The 19650-nt window shown below is 31.2% G+C and overlaps 1 protein-coding gene across 2 annotated transcripts in view; it reads right to left on the bottom strand.

Annotated features, from left to right (window-relative positions):
- Positions 1-19502, bottom strand: part of LOC132949632 (bestrophin-4) — a 55204-nt gene extending 35702 nt beyond the window's left edge. Inside the window, exons 1-5 of one of the 2 annotated variants that reach the window (XM_061020612.1) lie at positions 18930-19499; positions 7239-7349; positions 6662-6836; positions 5739-5868; positions 1849-2087 (exon numbers count right to left, since the gene is read on the bottom strand). In XM_061020612.1, coding sequence (XP_060876595.1) covers positions 1849-2087; positions 5739-5868; positions 6662-6836; positions 7239-7349; positions 18930-19000 — 726 coding nt within the window. In that variant the 5' untranslated portion in view covers positions 19001-19499. Of the gene's footprint in view, positions 1-1848; positions 2088-5738; positions 5869-6661; positions 6837-7238; positions 7350-18929 lie in introns of both variants that reach the window. The other variant, XM_061020613.1, reaches the window with a different exon arrangement.
- Positions 19503-19650: the final 148 nt, after the last annotated feature.

The following is a 19650-nucleotide window of genomic DNA, read 5'->3' on the forward strand; positions in this document are numbered from 1 at the left end:
TTGTGGTACCTACTACACTTTCTCCCGGCAATTAGATTACGTATGCAGTGAGCACTTATAACGACTAGCTAATATAGGTACGTACAACGTGCGCCTACCTATATAATATTGTACATAATATCATATTATTATATACTTGTACGCGTCGCAACGTAATCGGGTGTAAATCGGGATATAATTAACTACATATTTGTATATATTGCGGGGAACAATCGACAAGCACCTCGCGCCAATAATTATTATTATACGGCGATAGGCATAATAGTAATATCATATAATAGGTAATAATATTATAATGACGAATAATATCATGATTGATCTTCTGCTGCTGCTGTTGGTGGTGGTGCTGCTGCTGCTGCTGCAGACGAACAGTGAGACGCGCAAGTTTAACGAACACGGCGGCTGCTGCAGCTGCACACTCTGACAATACCCAAATCCGACTCGGACGCGACCGGTGTGATTTTTTGGCGTTATTATTAATTATTCTCGAAGAAATATAAAATAATAATAATATATTATATTATATTACTGTCGTTGTTGTTGTAGTAGTAGTATTTCGCGTTTGCATGCCTGACACATCTTGTGACAGGTGAAATTTATCTGCCATGCAAAACGTTCACCTTTCTGATGTTACACGCGGGGTTATCCTTACATTGTATAAACATATACATACATACACACCGCCATATATCCGACTGTGGTGTACATAATATATATATATATAATAATTTAATACGTAGATACATTATATACCGCGGTATTTGTATTGTTATAAATCATTATGACGTACAAGTACATAATTACGATAACACACATAGGTACTATAATTATATGTAGGTATATTACATACACACACACGCACATGGGTATCGATACTATATGGTTAAAGCGAATTTTGTGTAACACTGCGATTGAAAATTCAAACGCTGAGCCTCGGCTGAAGTAGCTAGCTGGTATATAATATTTATAAATACATAATAATATGTATGTGTTCCATAAAGCCTAACCAACTATAATTTGGTAGGTAATAGTGATATAGAGTATAGTAAATTACAATTACAATTTTGACTTGGACTAGATTCCCGTTGAAGAACGTAATAATAATAAATAATATTCCACAATCACGTTGATCGAGTTCGACCCAACTGCGGTTATGTCTTAGATCCTCGGATGTACATTTCTGTATGTAGTTGACGAGTCTAGGATCACCGGGTGATTCTTATGATACGACGTAGGTAAATAGTAAATATTATAAATAATAATTATATAAGCCGATATGTATCATGCACTTAATATTTAAGGATCCAATTTCTAAATGATTTTGTACGTGCATTTTTTTTTTTGTTAGTGTTTACATGCACATGCAAAGCTTAAGCAGCATTAATAAAAATAAATCACAAAAAGAATAATATAAATAATGTCACACCAAGAAATCAACACTTTTACTATTACGATTAAACAAATGAAATAACTACGGTTATTAATAAGTTAAATAATAATTATTAATGAATATTATGACAAGTCTTCCCGAGAGATCTGCTGAAATTATTAATATTAATATTTTCCATATTATTTTAAACGGACGTTTTATGATAAACTCGTGAAAGCAACAAGTGTTCGGTAATAACAAAAAAATTCATATTAAACGAGTATATTATTATGCTTTTTGAAGAGATGCGATTTATTATTCGTGAGAAATGAGAACATAAAATCAGCAGGTGACCAGGGAAGAACAAGATGTACGTTTTAAAATGAAATGAAAACACAATTAATGAAAACAAGAACGATGATATGCTAAATAGAATAGATTTATATAAATAGTCGGTAGGGTATTGGCAAAATGCTGACCTGTGTGTAGACGAGTGGCACGCAAACGGTATCATAGCTGATTATAGAACCCAGTCGGCGCCTGATGTCCGACAGCTCAACGAGAAGCGTCTGGACCACCTGGTCGCTGGATATGAGCGATTCCCTGCGAGCTCGGTTTATGATGTTGGTCGCCCACACCAACGGCATCCAATACTTGGACATGGGGCTTCTCTCGTCCATCATTTCCACGATTTTTTTTTCGCTCTCCAACATGATTCCTGTGTCATGTCCAAGTTCGTTACACGTTCAACAACATAGACCCACCTCCCGCCACTAACCCCCGAACCCGCGACCCGCATGGCCGTTTTCATCGAAGGGTCGACCGGCAGAAGTTATAATAATATTATATAGTAGAACAAGAAATATAATATGGTGAATATATTTTTAATTTTACTCTCACGCAGCCCACGAATATATTGTTGATTGACTTGATTATAACATAACTATGTAAATAAATAAGATAAAACCTTGAATACGTGATAAAATGGATACAAACCATCAAAAACTTTTATAAAAACATAACAATATAGTAACTGCACGTTTTGAAGAAAAAGAATAAAACAGTTTATCGAAAATTATAAAGGTAGTATAATAGGTTCCTAGTCATAAAAAATAAACGGATAAAGTATAATATTTGTAAAATCATCAAATCTGTGTTAAACTGGGTATAGTAAAGCAGGTACCTACTCGTAAAACAATAACTTTGGCACTAATTCAAAATTCGCATTCATCCACGAGAGATAACAGACTCGGAAGTGAAAATCCTTGAAACTTTGTTTCTATTAACAACACACATCATAGTATATCTATTATAATTTATAATACACCGTGTATTTAGAAACGATTCTGTGCACAACAATAATATTACAATAATATGCACATTGCACACACGTCACACCCCGCTTCAAAGGTCACGAGAACGAAACAATGTACTCGTGCACACCAATCATATAGGACGTTTTACAGCTGCCGCCGCAGTGATGGGTGGGTGGTTGATACCGAGTTGCGGTCAAGATTATAACAGGTAAAAAAAAAAATCCGAGTTGCGGTCGGGATCAAAACAGGTTAAATATCAAAATAGGTAAAAATCCTAGTTGCGGTAAAAAAATATGATTAATAATTATTATGTTTTAAATATTGACATAGTTACATATTATTATGCTAAATACAAAAATGAAACGGTCAAAATACAAATTTTGAATATAAAATATAAATTAAAGAAATGCATAAAGAAAAAACTGTATTTATTCATACAATTTTGAAATCAAAAACATTAGAACAAGATAATGCTTTCTTGATAAATTAAAAATATTTGAAGATTTTATTTGTCATACGTTTACATGGCAATAGTAAAATTCTATTAAACCTATTAGGTACGTAAACAACATTTATTAATATGACAAATATTTAAAATTTCAAAAAAGGGGGATCCTCGTGTTAATACCCCTCACTTTGTTTTTTGGATAGCGCTGGGAGTTTTTGTGCACAAACGTCGGGATCTGGTGCAAATTTCTGCACAAACGATGCACAAACGTTTGGCACATTCAAAAATCCAAATATTCAATGTGGGGGAGGGGCTACCGTTTCAATGGCCCCCCATTTTGTTTTAGGGATAGAGCTTTCAGTTTTTATGCACAAACGATTGGACTTGGTGCACATTTCTGCACAAACGATGCACAAACGTTTGGAGTGGTCAGAAGTTCAAATTTCGAAAGTGGGGAGGGGGGGGCATTGAGATGGACCTTGAAAATAATAAATTACAAAATTTTGGCAACATCGTATATTATCGAAAATTGGATAAGAGCTCATCGGATAATCGATAACCGGATACTGACCGCAATTAAGACGTTAATTTTACCTTCAATATTATTAAGACCGCAATTCGTCTATTGCGACCGCAACTCGGACAATACCGGGTGGGTATGATATGGGTAGGTATCGTAGTCCCGAGACTGATCCATTTGCAGATCTACGACCGATAAATTATATTAACGAGAACTTTGCCTCGAGCTTTGACGTGGTTTTCGATACATATAGGTAGATGACTGCAGAGTTGACACATGTAGGTGCGTTTGCGGAGAGACACTGCAGAGTTATAATGATTATATTATTATTATTTATTGGTAATGGATAATGGCGAACGACGACCAACTCATAAAGTTATAATATGACCATAATATCGTGACGATAATCGAGTAATCGTAAATAATATATTGTTTTCAGCGGCGTGTTTTGTATATTTTGTAATAACGCGTGTGTGACACACGTACAATATATGCGATCGAATTAAGAATAACACGATGGTAAAATTATGTCAGTCGACGATTGTTATTGTCAAAACTAATCCAATCGTAACGATCACATCCCAGTGTTGTGTAGTATACCTATTTAGAGTGTACCTACCGTATATACTATATTATATAGGTATATAGGTATACTATGGTATAGCCTTGCGCGTAAAAACACTATACCTACCTACCTACCGCTATTGGGCATTGTTCAAATATTATTATCCTGCACGCGTTCTACAGGGTAATCCATTTGACTGCAAAAATTATACTTCGTAGATTTTTGTAATTTTAAAAGAAAAAAATTGTATAATATCGTATTAAGCCGAATATTATATTATTATACGTATACCTAGGTATACCCCACTAAATGCGTTGACAAAAATATCTGTCTTTTCTATTACATCAAACGATAATATACATGTATAATAATATTGTATAACATTTATTTTCTTAAAATATACAAAAATTAATTTGGAAAATGAGCGCATAACCGTCAATCTGCAGGTTAAACGAATCACCAGTTACCTACCTACCAATATGTATATCGTTATTTCCATTTCAACACGGGGGATTGACGCTTTGCAGGGTTCGAAATCTACCGCAGGCGAATCCCGGACGAAAAGTCCGGATTCATTTTTTGATTGCCGGACAAAAAGTCCGAGTACATTTTTACTGTCGGACAAAAAGTCTGAAAATACAAAATGGTCTATTAAGTGTATAAATATAATATACCTAATACTATATAGATAGGTATTATATACATGTATAATATTATATATAGTCAGTTCATATATTATTAATATTTATTTAAAAAATATAATCTATAATAAAAAAAAGTAAAAATGTACTCGGACTTTTTGTCCTGCGATCAAAAAATGAATCCAGACTTTTTGTCCAACTTTTTTCATTCCGGACTTTTTGACCGAATACCACCGCAGGCACCGTGCAAAAGGCGCAAAACTATAATATTATAATATCTGCAGGGTCGTATTATACTCGAGTAGAGCTGATAATATTATATTGTACTTTGTACGATTAAAAAGTTCGCTAGAGCTTATTACGAAAAATGAATAATGACTAAACATATAATGACGGTTACCTATATAATATAACAATAATATGTCTCTTGCGCATAGGCGTATATTAAAATAATAAAGTTGTGCCTACAGCTGTCGCGATATTATTAAAAGGCGATGTTCGAATGTAAATCTAATCGATGTAAATCTACGGAATGATCCAATTTATTCTCAAACCGCTTCGAGACCCGTAACAGTCGCACATTCTTTGAATAAATTGATATGCAACAGGTTCTGGGTTAGTACTATGTGCGAAAAAAAACCGGTCGAGTCTCGGGCACCACGTGTGTAAAGATATAATATTATTATTAATCGAGTCGATAATAAACAATGTTCCGGCCATTTAAAACATTTGATAACGTAGTCATAATAATATAGTTTATTATAATCTAGGCTATCGCTGGCTGTTTATGTACCTATACTACCTACTTAGGTATAATTACAATATATTCAGACACGTCTTGCACTTTTATATATACAAACATCGAGATTGAGTACTCACCGGCGTCGACGATGTGTTGTAATGTGGGAAATCGTTTTTTCACCCTTATGCTCACTTGCTTTAGAGTGATGACATAGGCCAGTACAGCGTACCTCACTATGTTCCTCCTCATAAGCCGCCCTCTCTCGTCCTGAAATAAACAATATTATGTTATTTTTTTTATAGAGATTCGATTCCTTATAAAACCTTATAATATGCTTGCGTGCATGCCTTAAAAAAAAATCATCAAATATGCTTTAAAAATACACGCAATTGTTTGAATATGTTCGAACAGTATTTAATAAACTGGGTAGGTAACTAAACGTATCTAGTTAAAATATATCAATAACAAAAAACTGGCTAAAATATTTACCATCGTGGAGACGATCGTACCAAAGGTTAACAATTTACACTGTATACAAATGTATTGTCAGTAAATATTGTACTATAAAATTCTACGACTTTCTGGACCATTTATAAAGACTAATAATTAATGTATGCATTTCAAAATACGCATTTCTACTTCATTATTATTAACGTCTACATAAGTTTTGAACAAATACATTCAAACATTTAGAAAACCCTATAATAAATCTTATAGATCCTACTATAGGATCATCCTAGACTATAATATTATTATGACCATATAAGGCGTAAATTGGGGCGTTTAAGGATTATCCCCATATAAATTCCTGAAGCTTCCCCACCTCCAAATTATTTTCTAACTTAACCTCATAAGTATAATGAACTATGTAATTACGCGTGTTAATTTATATTTCTAGTCCTCTAGATTTTTAAACAATTTTGAGCCTATGATTATGACGTGCAGATATATACTCGAGGACGGTTATATGCGGTCCGTTAGAATATAATATATATTGTGTTATTATATAATATCATTAATTATTATGTTGTTTATTATATTATATTAAATAAGCACTTACCGTCGTCCCGGGTATCGCCGCACTTGCAAAAAGAGCCAACGTATCGGGCCAAGGTAATAACCTATACTGTTCCCACCATCGCTTTACCACCAGACCAACGTAGAAGCTCATAGCAAACGTCAACGGGACACTCGCAGAATGACCGGCCAAGTAACACCGGATTTTTATGAACAGCCTAAAAATACAATAAAAACCGTCAGTCATTACCTAGTTCTATATCGCATTAAAACGGATTCTAAGTACAATTGACTCATACAGAATAGTGCCATCGATTTAGAATGTTGGTGATTATAAACTTAGGTAATAGATTAATAATGTACTCGTATAGGTATAAAAACATTCTATATAATAATTAATTAATATAGGTATACCATCAATATCTGGTGTATAAGTATACCTATAATATACTTGATCGCTTAATTTTCTAATTTTAATTGCTTTCATTTTGTATAATATTTATATAGGATTTCAACTATATGAGTATCAGACAGAAGTCACCAACAATCTAAATGTTCACCTTAAGACACCGTTTAATATATGATATTTATTTTAACGTTATTTTTAATGTTTAACATACTTTTGCTGTGCTTCCGTGAATGCAAACCTGTATGCTAAATTTATGGCAAAATAAACCACTAAATAGGCTGCTAATTCCCTCCATACAAGCTTGTAGACGCTTCCTCGCCATCTAGAATAATGTTAATTATTATTTATCATCAATTAGGTATAAAAAAAAAATCAATAAAATATGTTTATAAATTATTAATATTTATGTATTGAAACATAAACATGTATGATTAATACAATTATTAATTGTATCATTACCGTCATTACAGGTTAATAATTGAAACTTCAAGTTTCAACAACTAACTTAAATATTGTTGTTTATTTTGTTTATATAAATTAGAACTTTTCTACTACGTATGAAACGCTATTAGATTTTATCATAAGTACTATTTAAGTGCGAGAATCTGTTTATTCGTCCATAGTATAATACCTTATATACCTATATAATATACTTTTATTGTATATTTTATTCTAACCTTTATATTTAACATACTTATAAAATTTATGAATTTTAAATATCAAAGTTAAAATATATTTTTATAAGATATCAAATGTTTGAATTACAGCAATATATTTATTTATTTATTCATAATATACATATATACGGGTTGCCCCAATTCAAATATTAAAACACTAAAATAGCAAATATTTAGCAAATTAAAATAGATAATAGGTAGTAAAAATTACACTGTAAAATAATAATAATTATGTGTTAAAAATGATTTTGCAATATTGCTATAAATAATACAAAAACCTCAAGTGATCTATCACCCGGTTACTATCTAATTATTAGATTATTCTAATATATCCTATGCTTCCATTTTTAATAATTCATATACACTAATAGCTAATATCTAATAGGTATATTATAACTAATTCAGGGCCCTAAATCGATGACCAGACTTATGAGTCGATAAGAAGTTAAAATGTTGTGAGTACAATATTGTAAAGCCAGTTATGGTATTAATCTAGTTACCTATTGGCTATTATATAGTGATTAGTGCCGAGTAATGTTTAAAAGGTTCTTAAAAACACTTGTTTACAGACATAAATGGCATCAGTAATATAAAATAGTACTAAATAATCACATAACTATACATAGGTACCTAATGATATTGGAGAAACCAAATAACTTTTTTATATTTATTCAGTAATTGAAAATTATGTTAGGTATTTAATTAAATATTTATTTTCATACATAATAGGGTGCATTTAGATTAAAATATAATAGTTGATGATTGTATACTTAATAGTGTTCAAATAAATTTATATGGTGGCCAGTTTATGTTTCTGGATAATACCTACCTCAATTGGAAAAAAATTTGACTATGCCGTAGAAAATCGCGTAGTTACCGATGCTTCTATCGTAATATTATCATTATCGATATACGCGTAATAAAGTGTACAATAACGAAGTACAATAGCTATTCAGTAGCGGTCAAATGATTTTGTTATATGGTGAAGGGAAGGAGATGTTGTTAATTTTTAAAATGTACTACCTATTTTATCATTAAAAAATATAATTTATGGTGATCATTAATATTGAAAAAAATTTCATGGGGATCTATCCCCCCACCCCCAACCGGTTAATGGCCATTGATGTCTCTTATTAGACTCATTTTTGGACAGAGCATATATTGATTTTTCATCATTAACCGAATGAGTGACTGAGCCAAAAGGCCCAAGACTAAAAATACATACAATATAATATGACATATGTACCTATTATACCTAATAGATATATATTTGTTATAATAAAATGATTTATAAGTGAAATAGATAAATTAGGCTATGTATGTCGTATGTGCTTCTAAATTCATTACATATAGGTATTCATTATTTTCACTAAATTATGCATATGTATTTTACAATTAGAGTCAAATCAATAAAAATGTTCAAAATATACCTCATTATTAGCCATTTATCCAATTACCCATGTAATAACTTTAATTGACCCCGTTAACCGGTGTACCGATTTTTTTTTTACTAGTGAAAATGGGGACCAGCTTGTTTTAGCCCAATAGGCGAATGAGTTAATAATTAACCGTGAGTTAACTGTGAGTTCAATAAGTGGAGACTACTAAATTATAATGAGTATTTCGTTTTGCATCCAAATTTTAACTTTTATATTATTATTATACGTTTAAAACGAATCAATGCAAGTTACAATAATTTTACTTAATATACAGTTACTTGAATTTAGCACGATTCCTAAGTAGTAAGTACCTATTATAATATATTACACTGAATATTAACAAACATTTATAACGTCCACACGATTATTTTGCAACGGTATCCGTATTCATCGATATCATTATTTTATGGAAAACGTCAGATGTGTAATTGTGGAATAATTAAAACAAACATTCAGTCCGTTTTTATAGTTACACATATATGTATTATAAATAATTAAAATTGTATATAGTTGGCCAATAACCACGCGGTTGATACCTTAAAATAATAATGATAATAAAAAAAAGTTACATATACCATTATGTAACTTCGAGCTAGGTATAGGTACGAAGTACCGATTGTTATCATAATGTCTCTTACAAAAGTGCATGTAATGTCACAGGTGCGCAATAATGTTATATGGCCTTTTTTATCCGGCGTGCTTTTTTTTTTTTACTTTCTTCGGGTCTACGCACTATAACTAAATAATAAATACAATAAATACAAGCAAGGCTAACCAGTTCAGATGATTTATGGTATCGTAAAATTATTTCAACGAATCTTAAACGTTGACTATAATACCTATAATGTATACTATACCTATATTTAACTACAGACAAATTCTTCTGCAGTGGCACTAACTACATGACAAGACTAGGTAAATTGACTAAAATCTATAATTATCAGTAACTATCACAGTGACACAGTAGTAGTTTACATAGTACTTAAACACACATTATTAGGTGCATTGCGGTCGATCGCCATCATATACGAATTAGGCTAATACATTTTCTATATTATAATGTATAAACACGGCTAATATTACATCGACGAATTTGGTTTTAGTTTTTTTTTTTTTAAATAATTTTTAAATGATATAATAAGTATATAATAATTTATAATATAAATAATCTGTTTTATAGAAATAATAATAATTTATAATACATTAAAACCTACCTATATATACTTGTACACATTATAAATAATAATCGTGCTTATAACCTATAGCCGGGCAGCCGGCGATGTTTATACATATATTGTTATTGAACGTGTTTCTTGATCATAAATTTATACTGTAGGTGTCTATTGTAGCAACTAGCAAACACCTTCTATATTAAATTACTACTGTTGTGATTTCGGATTCTAAGCCGCGGGGGTATATCACCTAGCCCGACCTAGGTATATGGTATATCTAATATCGGTATCCTCAATTTGTCCATTTTATTATTCCGCCGAAAAATTCGAAAATATCTACCATACGCCTATATAATAATGAATAACCGAGCATAATATAATATTATTCGATCACGTTTTGTAGGTGTGATCTGTACGAAAACCTGAAATTCAAACGTATAGTAGGTACTGTGAATAATAATAATAATAACAGCCAGTATAATATATTATGTTAATCCGATACCTCGTTTCGAATTCCGTGTTTTACGGGAATGACGATTTGCATAATACTATTATTGTCATATCATAACGCGAAGAAATACATATATTATATTATGCGACGACTTAAATGATAATATTATTATTATCACACAAATATAATAATAATAATATAATATACACAATGGTTTTACGGTGTATCGGCCTCGGAACGGGCGTGCATGGTCAACAAAGTGCATTCTACAAAGGATAACCGCATTTTATAGATACGATTTAGTACTGGAAATAGAACCGGTCACAATATCCTATACCAATAGAATATTATATACAATAAATAATAATATAATATAACCGGTCTATCGGACACCGCCCTCTGCGCAGGCAGGCACTACGGTACGTTCCGACGTGAACTAGGCTATTTATCTCACCTGGTTGCTCGGAGTCTTCCAGCTGCCCATTCAGATTTCCTGGTCCACAGTAGGTATAAAGTTTTGATTACATTCCGTTCAACTACACAGCACGCCGATCTGGACGATTTCGGTAAAACGACCAAATCAATAGCTGGATGAAAATATCAAGTCCGCGAGACGACTCACGAGTGTGTGTGTGTATACGTGAATAACGGGACGTACGTACAATAGTAACCATTTATAATAATATATGACTTATAAGTCAAGTATAACAATATAATACAAATATACAATAGGTGTACGAAGAGAAAAATAAAACCTACATGTATGGCGGAATCACTCCGACAACACTGGACAATCGGTGGACTGTCGCGCCACACCGGTCGAATTCAAACGAATCGATTAAAATGTTTAACAGTGTTCAATACGAAATATTTTTCCATATATTAGGCATGCGTTGAACGCCTCGGCCTTATACGACATTTTTATGCGACGCCTCACCACTTATTCGTCGCGTAGGAAATTATGCGTAAGGCCGAGGCGTTCAACGTATACCTAATATATATAGGAAATTGTGTATGTCACTGCACGTGTCCTACTAGGTCTAGGCGATGCAGATTATCGGGAGTTCCTTAGAACATGCGTTTTCCTTTTAATTCTCCCGAGACACGCGCAATGTCTGCCTTTTCTGTAGCCAACTGCAGGTATATACATAGCAATCGACAATATAATTTGTAACCATAACAGACTTTATGTCCGGTGGCGATTTTACGTCACACTGCAGGTACACGAATTATACATAGTTACCGGTGCAGGCATTAGAATGGTAACAAAAAATAAAGCATTCATTATGAAAATATTTTTTCGGCAGCAACAGACTGCTGCAGTCGCCTGCAGCAGGTCTGCGTATGTCAGATTATAAACAGGAAGAGACACGAAAACAAAATATCCCCGGGACAAAAACAGAATGTAGACCTATTTACACGCCGGAGATTATCATTGACGTTGTCCAGGCCAAAGATTTGTATTTTAGATTCTGAGCGGAGCGATGAAGCTAGTGGTTTCACAATGGTGTTTATTTATTTTTTATCCCGTATACAAAATTTCTACCAGAAGGAGTGCTTCGATTTCAACATATAGTACCTTATTTTTTTGCAAATTGGACCAAGATGTTACTTTAAAGGAGGTCATTTTTTGATTTTTTTCAATAGTTATTAAATGCTACGAGAAAAACCACCTAAAAATGGGATTTTAATTTCTAGCGCTTTGTTTATCACCATAGAAACCAATAAAAAAAAAAGCGGTTAAGTGGATGTCGTTCTGCTGTACAGTAGGTTACAAGTGGGTCAATGTATAATGGATTGTATTAAACTTGAATTCAATGATATAATATCATTGTATAAGAAAAACGATTCTTAGAGGAGACGGTATGTCGGTCTGGGTTTTTTATATTGTTATTATTTATTATATCCTTAAGTTGAATTAATATTATAATATTATAATTTTTTATTTGTTTCTATGGTGATAAATAAAGCGTTAGAAATAAAAATCCCATTTTTATCGATTTTTCGTAATTTGTCGGTGGTTTTTCCCGTGTCATTAAATAACTAATGAGAAAATTGAAAAATGACAACTTTAAAGTACCATCTTGATCCAATTTGCTAAAAGATAAGATACTATATGGTGAAATTAAAGCACTCCTTCTGGTAGAAATTTTGTATACGAGATAAAAATAAAATAAACACCATTGTAAAATCACTAGCTTCCTCGCTCCGCTCAGAATCTAAAATAATATTTTAATATTAATTCAACTTACAGGCTATAATAAATAATAACAATATAAAAAATATCCAGACTGACAAACCGTCTCCGCTCAGAATCGTTTTTTTTATACAATGATATTATCATTGAATTCAAGTTAAATACAATCCTATAAATACCCTCCAAGTTTCAAGTAATCTATTGATATTTGATATAACTTTTACTGAAAACGGTTCAGTCGTTTTTTGAGGCTATTAACTTCGGATGAACCAACATCTAATTTTAGTTGTTTAACCCGATTTCGTCATAAAAAAATGAAAAAGTACAAAATTTAGATTATATACGTAAGAAAAGTAGAAAAGTAAGTACATCAAAATTTTAAAAAAAATTATAAAATACATAAAATATAGGTGTGTAAATTATAGTACAAAAATTTAACAGGTACTTTTTTATAAAATGTTTATTACATTTTTATGCGGACAAAACTGTATGAATATACTTTTTGAACGTGGTTACAAATTACAACGAGATTTGTTCAATTCCTACTTATCTAATTTGTACGCTATAGGTATACATTGTACGCATTTCGCAATGAGTACAAAATGATATGTACCTATATATAACATATATCATTAATATTCGGTATAGTTGTTGGGACTCGCCGAAATTTTTATAAGCAGTTACAATACCAGCGATATTTCTTCTTTATTTTTACTATTGGTATAATATTATGTTTACTGTTTGGTAGTTTGGTTACATTTACGGTATGATTATAGTTATTCAAAAAGTAAATTTGAAATGTTTGTATTTAAATATGTAACACCATACACCTCATGAATAAAATCGACTATGAATTTGTTGCAAAGTGCATTATTTTTAACTTCATTGTAAAATTAAGCTTTCCTAACTGCAGAAAGTTTGGATTATCTATAGCAACAAATTCAATTTAGAAACTTTTATTTAGAATTTTTTAACATGTTTTTAATATTTTGGTAATGTCTTGTCTTTTTGGTCATTATTTCATGTTTTATTTTCCTTTACGTCATCGAGTTACGTCAATTAACATTTATTTACACATATTTTGAGTTATGTTTTAATTTGCATGGGTGATTATAATATGTAGCCATGTAGGGATGTCAACTGTGAATTTGTAGCAGTGCATTGATTTTTAGCTTATTGTAATTCATAGTTTTCTTAACAGAAAGTTTGAATTATGTAATAAAAATTTAATTTTGACTCGTTTAAGATTTAGATATCTAATTATGGATCAATTTTAAGTGAATTCTTCATTTTTATTGAAAGCTGAGCTTTTAGTGTTTCAATGCCTTTTTTAAGGTTTTAATAAAATTCACAATCCTAGTCATTGGCGTAAATAAGGGGGGGGGGGGCTTAGTCCTCCCAAATGTCGATCAAGTCCCCCTAGTTAAAAATCTAGTAATTAGTACTAATTTTTATATTCTGTGGTACTAAGCAATATGGCCTATGCAGAGGGGGGCTTGAGTCCCCCCAAACAATTTAGTCGATTTGCGCCTATGGTCCTAGTAAGTCATGAATAGGAGATACCCTATATTCATTAATATCACTTAATCGATATTTCTGACAACTTTAATACATTCCTAACGCCTCGGTTGCTCAGACAGTCAGTTAAATAAACGCCGTGTGCAGGTTTTTTAACAGCTCGAAATTGTATTTCAGGTGCGAACGATTATCGATGGTTTGATTCGAATCAAACATATATTATATATATTATATACAACTATATGCTATGTACAACCCTGCAGTATTTACAAAATTTGTTTATAGTATAAAATGCACAGGCGATGTAGGTGTACAACAGGTAGGTGGTACCTATCGAGTATGTCATACATATTACACGAACGACGCTCATATATTATATTATGTATAGGTACATTATACATAATATGTATAATATTATCTTATATCATGATACATTCCATTGGCCGTTTATTCGTGATGTAGCACTGCAACATATAATATTATACTATGCTATTATAGACACCTACCTGGTACTGGTACAATAGTATGGTGTTATCACGATAATCGTAAAATAATATTACGAGAAGTACGCGCATATTTCGTGAACGGCTCTGATTTCACAGTTGGCACATGCGCGGACAAATTAATTTACCTATTTTGTGTTCCATAAAGGAATCTTAAATGATTAACCATGCAGCACGTCGCTATGTAGGTACTAAGGTATACAGCTGGTACTAATAAATAATAACTCGTAGGTATATTATACTTACTCGTTAGACGTTTGAAATAAAACAATTTTTATGGAAAAAATTGTGTTTTGTGTGAAATAATTTAAGTGCTTAAAACAGCTGATACCAAAGTCACTAATATTAAATATTATTTTTGGATGCACGTTTGTATGTGTTTGTATACGATTTCTCAAAATTGAAACCTTCTTCAGGCTATAAAATGCTGCCGTATATACTATAATTGTACAATTCCACTATTTTCTCTATTTTCTCGCGTGTTTAAAGAATTTTAGAAACCTATCTACACAGAATTTTGTAAGTTAATAATTTGCTTATCTACATTTCATCGTACAATTTTTTAATTCTTAAATAGGAATTTATATCATATTATTTCATTTTTAATGTATATTATTACAATAATTTTCAGAGTATAAGTTTATAATCACATTAAAATAAATTCAAATCAATATAAGTTTATAGAATTAAATTTTCTATCACGTAGGCATATTATAGGTATTATATCCAACAAAACAGTTGTACTTCATTTTTATTACATTCTTTTGAATAATAAATGTAGGTAGGTTAGGTATACCTATAAGAAATCGGTGAAACCCAAACAAATGTAATCACCGGTCATGGATTTCGAAATCGTGTCAAAAAATGAATCATGATATTAATATTGTTATATTATGTCTTGTTTGACGGTAAAATGTAGTATTTAAATTTACTAAAAAAAGTTTATAGGACATGTGTACATTACTTTACGACTCAAATATTTCTAAAACGCACAGGTAACACTAGAAGGCTTTATTTTTTAATTACACATTTTGTTTGTCTATTTATCTAATAACACTACAGTAGGTCATAAGACACAAACTCACGTGTTTCGTCGCGAGGAAAAAAATCAACAGTAAATCACGTTCAACAATAACACCATTGTGTTTTCCAACAGAACGTACAAAAGCTTCGAAAAGGGCGTAGTTCATACATATTTGGGCGCACGTGTCTAGAAATTGAATGCCAAGTCGATTTCCGATCGCAATAATATGCGTATCTAATGCATCTGCGTACGTACCTCCATAGGTTTGGTATGCGTCGATATGTTAACCAGTTGTTAACAAAAAAATTACACAAGTTAAAACTATTATTATGAAAATGATAACATTTTATTCAGGATAATATAGTGAAATAGGTTGGTATATAATAAATGTATATGGTCTTAGATAAGTTTTCGATTAAAATAACAATGAGATACCAGCGAACCACCGCTATATAGGTACACGTAAGAACTGTATAGACGTTTTTCCTAATTTGACCTTGATAGTGTTTAACACTGAAAATAATTATTACAATTAAGAATAATTAGGTACGTATTATTTATTATTTATGCACGGTGCGAAAAGCCGCTATTGGTCCGACATTTCGATGAAAATAATATATCGTCGCGATATTATAATATTAGGTAAATGTATTACAATACGTAGCACTGTGGCAGGGTATACGAGGACAAACGTGCATCAAGAATATTATACTTAACAGGTATACCTAACAAATAATACATCTGATACATCTGAACAAGACCCGACTAAAAATGTGCTGTAATAACGATAAGGATCTATCGTTAGATCATTAACGGAGATATATTATATTATATTTGTTACACTTGAATAATAATACAACGATTCTTTGTAATGAAAACAATATATAATTATATGCATTAAAAAGTCACTGAAGAATACATTTTTTTTTTTTGTTTTGTTCGAAGATGGTAAAAAACCTAGTGACCAAGAATAAAAATGCCCCTTCGTCTTCCATGACCTTTTATTACAATAAAAAATATAAAAAGAGTTATTGGGAGGTAGAACCTTGGAAGTAATTACCATGCCGCGGTATAATTAAAAAGTAATGATAATTATACTGTTCAAAATATTGTTAATACATTATTTAATTTTGTAATGAACATTTTTAAAATGTATCATAACATTATGTTTTATAAGACCGGTGTGGTTTTTTTTTATGCCATGCAGGTGTTATCATTTATCGTTGTGTATCATTACACATTATTTTAATAATAAATATAATATTATTTACAAAATATAACGTCTATCGGAAATAATATAAACATGCCATTAGTGCCTATTTAGAATCCTATAGGTATAGTATTTTTGCGCCTTATAATTATTCAGACACGTTGAATTTTTATGGTGTTAATTTATTTTATAAAATTAGTATAGGTACTAATATGTACTATAGGGTGTAGATATTAGAATTCATAGATGACACTTTGGTCTATGATGGGTAACATATTATTATAACTATAACTTATAAGAATACTTTGTATAATATCCATATTGTTTCGAATTAATATAATGGAACAAACGATCAATTATTAAATAAAATTGTAAAAATGTTTTTTAATGCCTATATGAATATGAAACTTTAAACTTAATAGCCATTTGATCAATATTTCCAAAATATAACACACCTATAATATTGTACACTACGGACAATAAACGGGTATTTTCAGCACACCGTATTACACTACTCGAGTAAAATGTATACAATTTTCAATCCTAATTAAGAAGTAGTTAATAATGTTTAATATTTAAAAATTAAAATATGACCTCAAAATTTAACTGGAATAAATTCAATTTTTTTTTAATTATTTGGCCACTTCCTAAAATTGAAGTTCACGTAACCTATATACATTTTGATCGATTCGCAAAATCATCGCCGAAGGGCTTAGACCGACAAACCAGTTTCATCATAGATACCTACTCTGTGAATATTTTATTAATAATACAGTATACCTAATATTGTATAATAGTGTTTACAAAATCACAAATTCCTATTATTATTATTCATTATTACAGAGTATGTAATAATGATTAATTTGTATTATTTGGTTTATTCGAACTATCTGATATATTACCACCAAAAACATAATCGACGAAGATAATAATTATTTAATGTAATTGACGTATCAATTACTTTTGGACTATCCAAAACAAAATAATACTGTATAGTTTAGGACGTAGGTAGGTACTATAATATGTACATATTATTAAAGTTCGTGGTATTTATAATTATTATTATTCCTATTTGAAAAATAATACCTGGTAAGCAATCAATAAATGTATTTTGGACAATAACAATAGATTTATTGTGGGTACCAAACTATGATTAAATTTAACTATGTCTTATATATATATTAATATTTATAGTATTTAAAAAAAAATAATTCTTCAATTTTATTATAGACCCCTATTTGTCACAGAAATATTGTGCGGAGCTTTTATTTAAATTTTAAAATATCATATAAAATGATCTGACTATGTATTTACAAACAATATAAGTACTCAGTACTCGTAAAATTAAAAAGTAACCCAACTCATTTTAAAAATATTATGTAGCGTTTGAAGCTTATGTAGCCTATTATTATGTAAATACAAAAACAATCGTTTATATCTATCATAATGTAATAATTGATACTATACAATCAAAAGTAGCGTAAAAGCGTATAGATCGATCTGTTAACGTGGGAAAAATTATTCCTTCTGCAGGCGTATATGGATAAATTGTGGTAGGTACCTACTCATATACAACTACTGTCATAGTGTCACGGAACGAGTTAACAATAATAATAACAATAATAATATTGTCAAACTGCGTCCCAAGTGTAAATGTATTTTAATAGGAGAAAAAAATCGTTTACAATATACCATAAGACTTTCTACTCACTTGCAAAGTATACTGCCAAAACATCCAAAACTACTTCCGTTGGCTACGAGACGCGAGTACGAAACGGTCATAATTTCAAAGCGCGTAAATCCTCACGTAGATCGAGTATCCGTCAAACACCACGGACACTCATAGTCACATATTATTACTATTATTGTTGTTATTATAATTACATATCATGTAACTATTGTGCGACGGATCGCACTATGCCGCTCCGCGACAACTAGAATAATGTGTGTATTATACTAATGTATAGATTATCAGAGGAATATCACAAAAACGCCGAAGATCGGTGAACTTTTTTTTTGTTGGTTTTATTGACGATAAAAAAAAATATACTCTTATATTATTATTCAACAACACTTAGAAGACGTATCCGTGAAATAAACTCGACAAACTCGACGGAGATAAAAATTAATACAATACAATAATATGAATACGACTATTATACGAGTTGATATTTTATTAGTATTATTATAATTTCTATTACACACACGCGCGCGCTCGAACTCGCCAATCTGTCGTTCGACTTTCCGCCCGTACGGTTCTGCCACTTCTGTCGGTATCGTTCTGCGGACTGCGAGTTGCAACCGACCGCCAGGCCGTCGTCTGACTACGTATGCGTTATTTTCACTGCTCTCCCACCATCACTCCGATCGCTTTATGTATCGAAAACCTGCATGGTGTACCGGTGTAGTGTACAAGGTATATTATGGGTACA

This window comes from Metopolophium dirhodum, chromosome 7, assembly GCF_019925205.1.
Source record: "Metopolophium dirhodum isolate CAU chromosome 7, ASM1992520v1, whole genome shotgun sequence".
Classification (NCBI taxonomy): Eukaryota; Metazoa; Arthropoda; class Insecta; order Hemiptera; family Aphididae; genus Metopolophium; species Metopolophium dirhodum.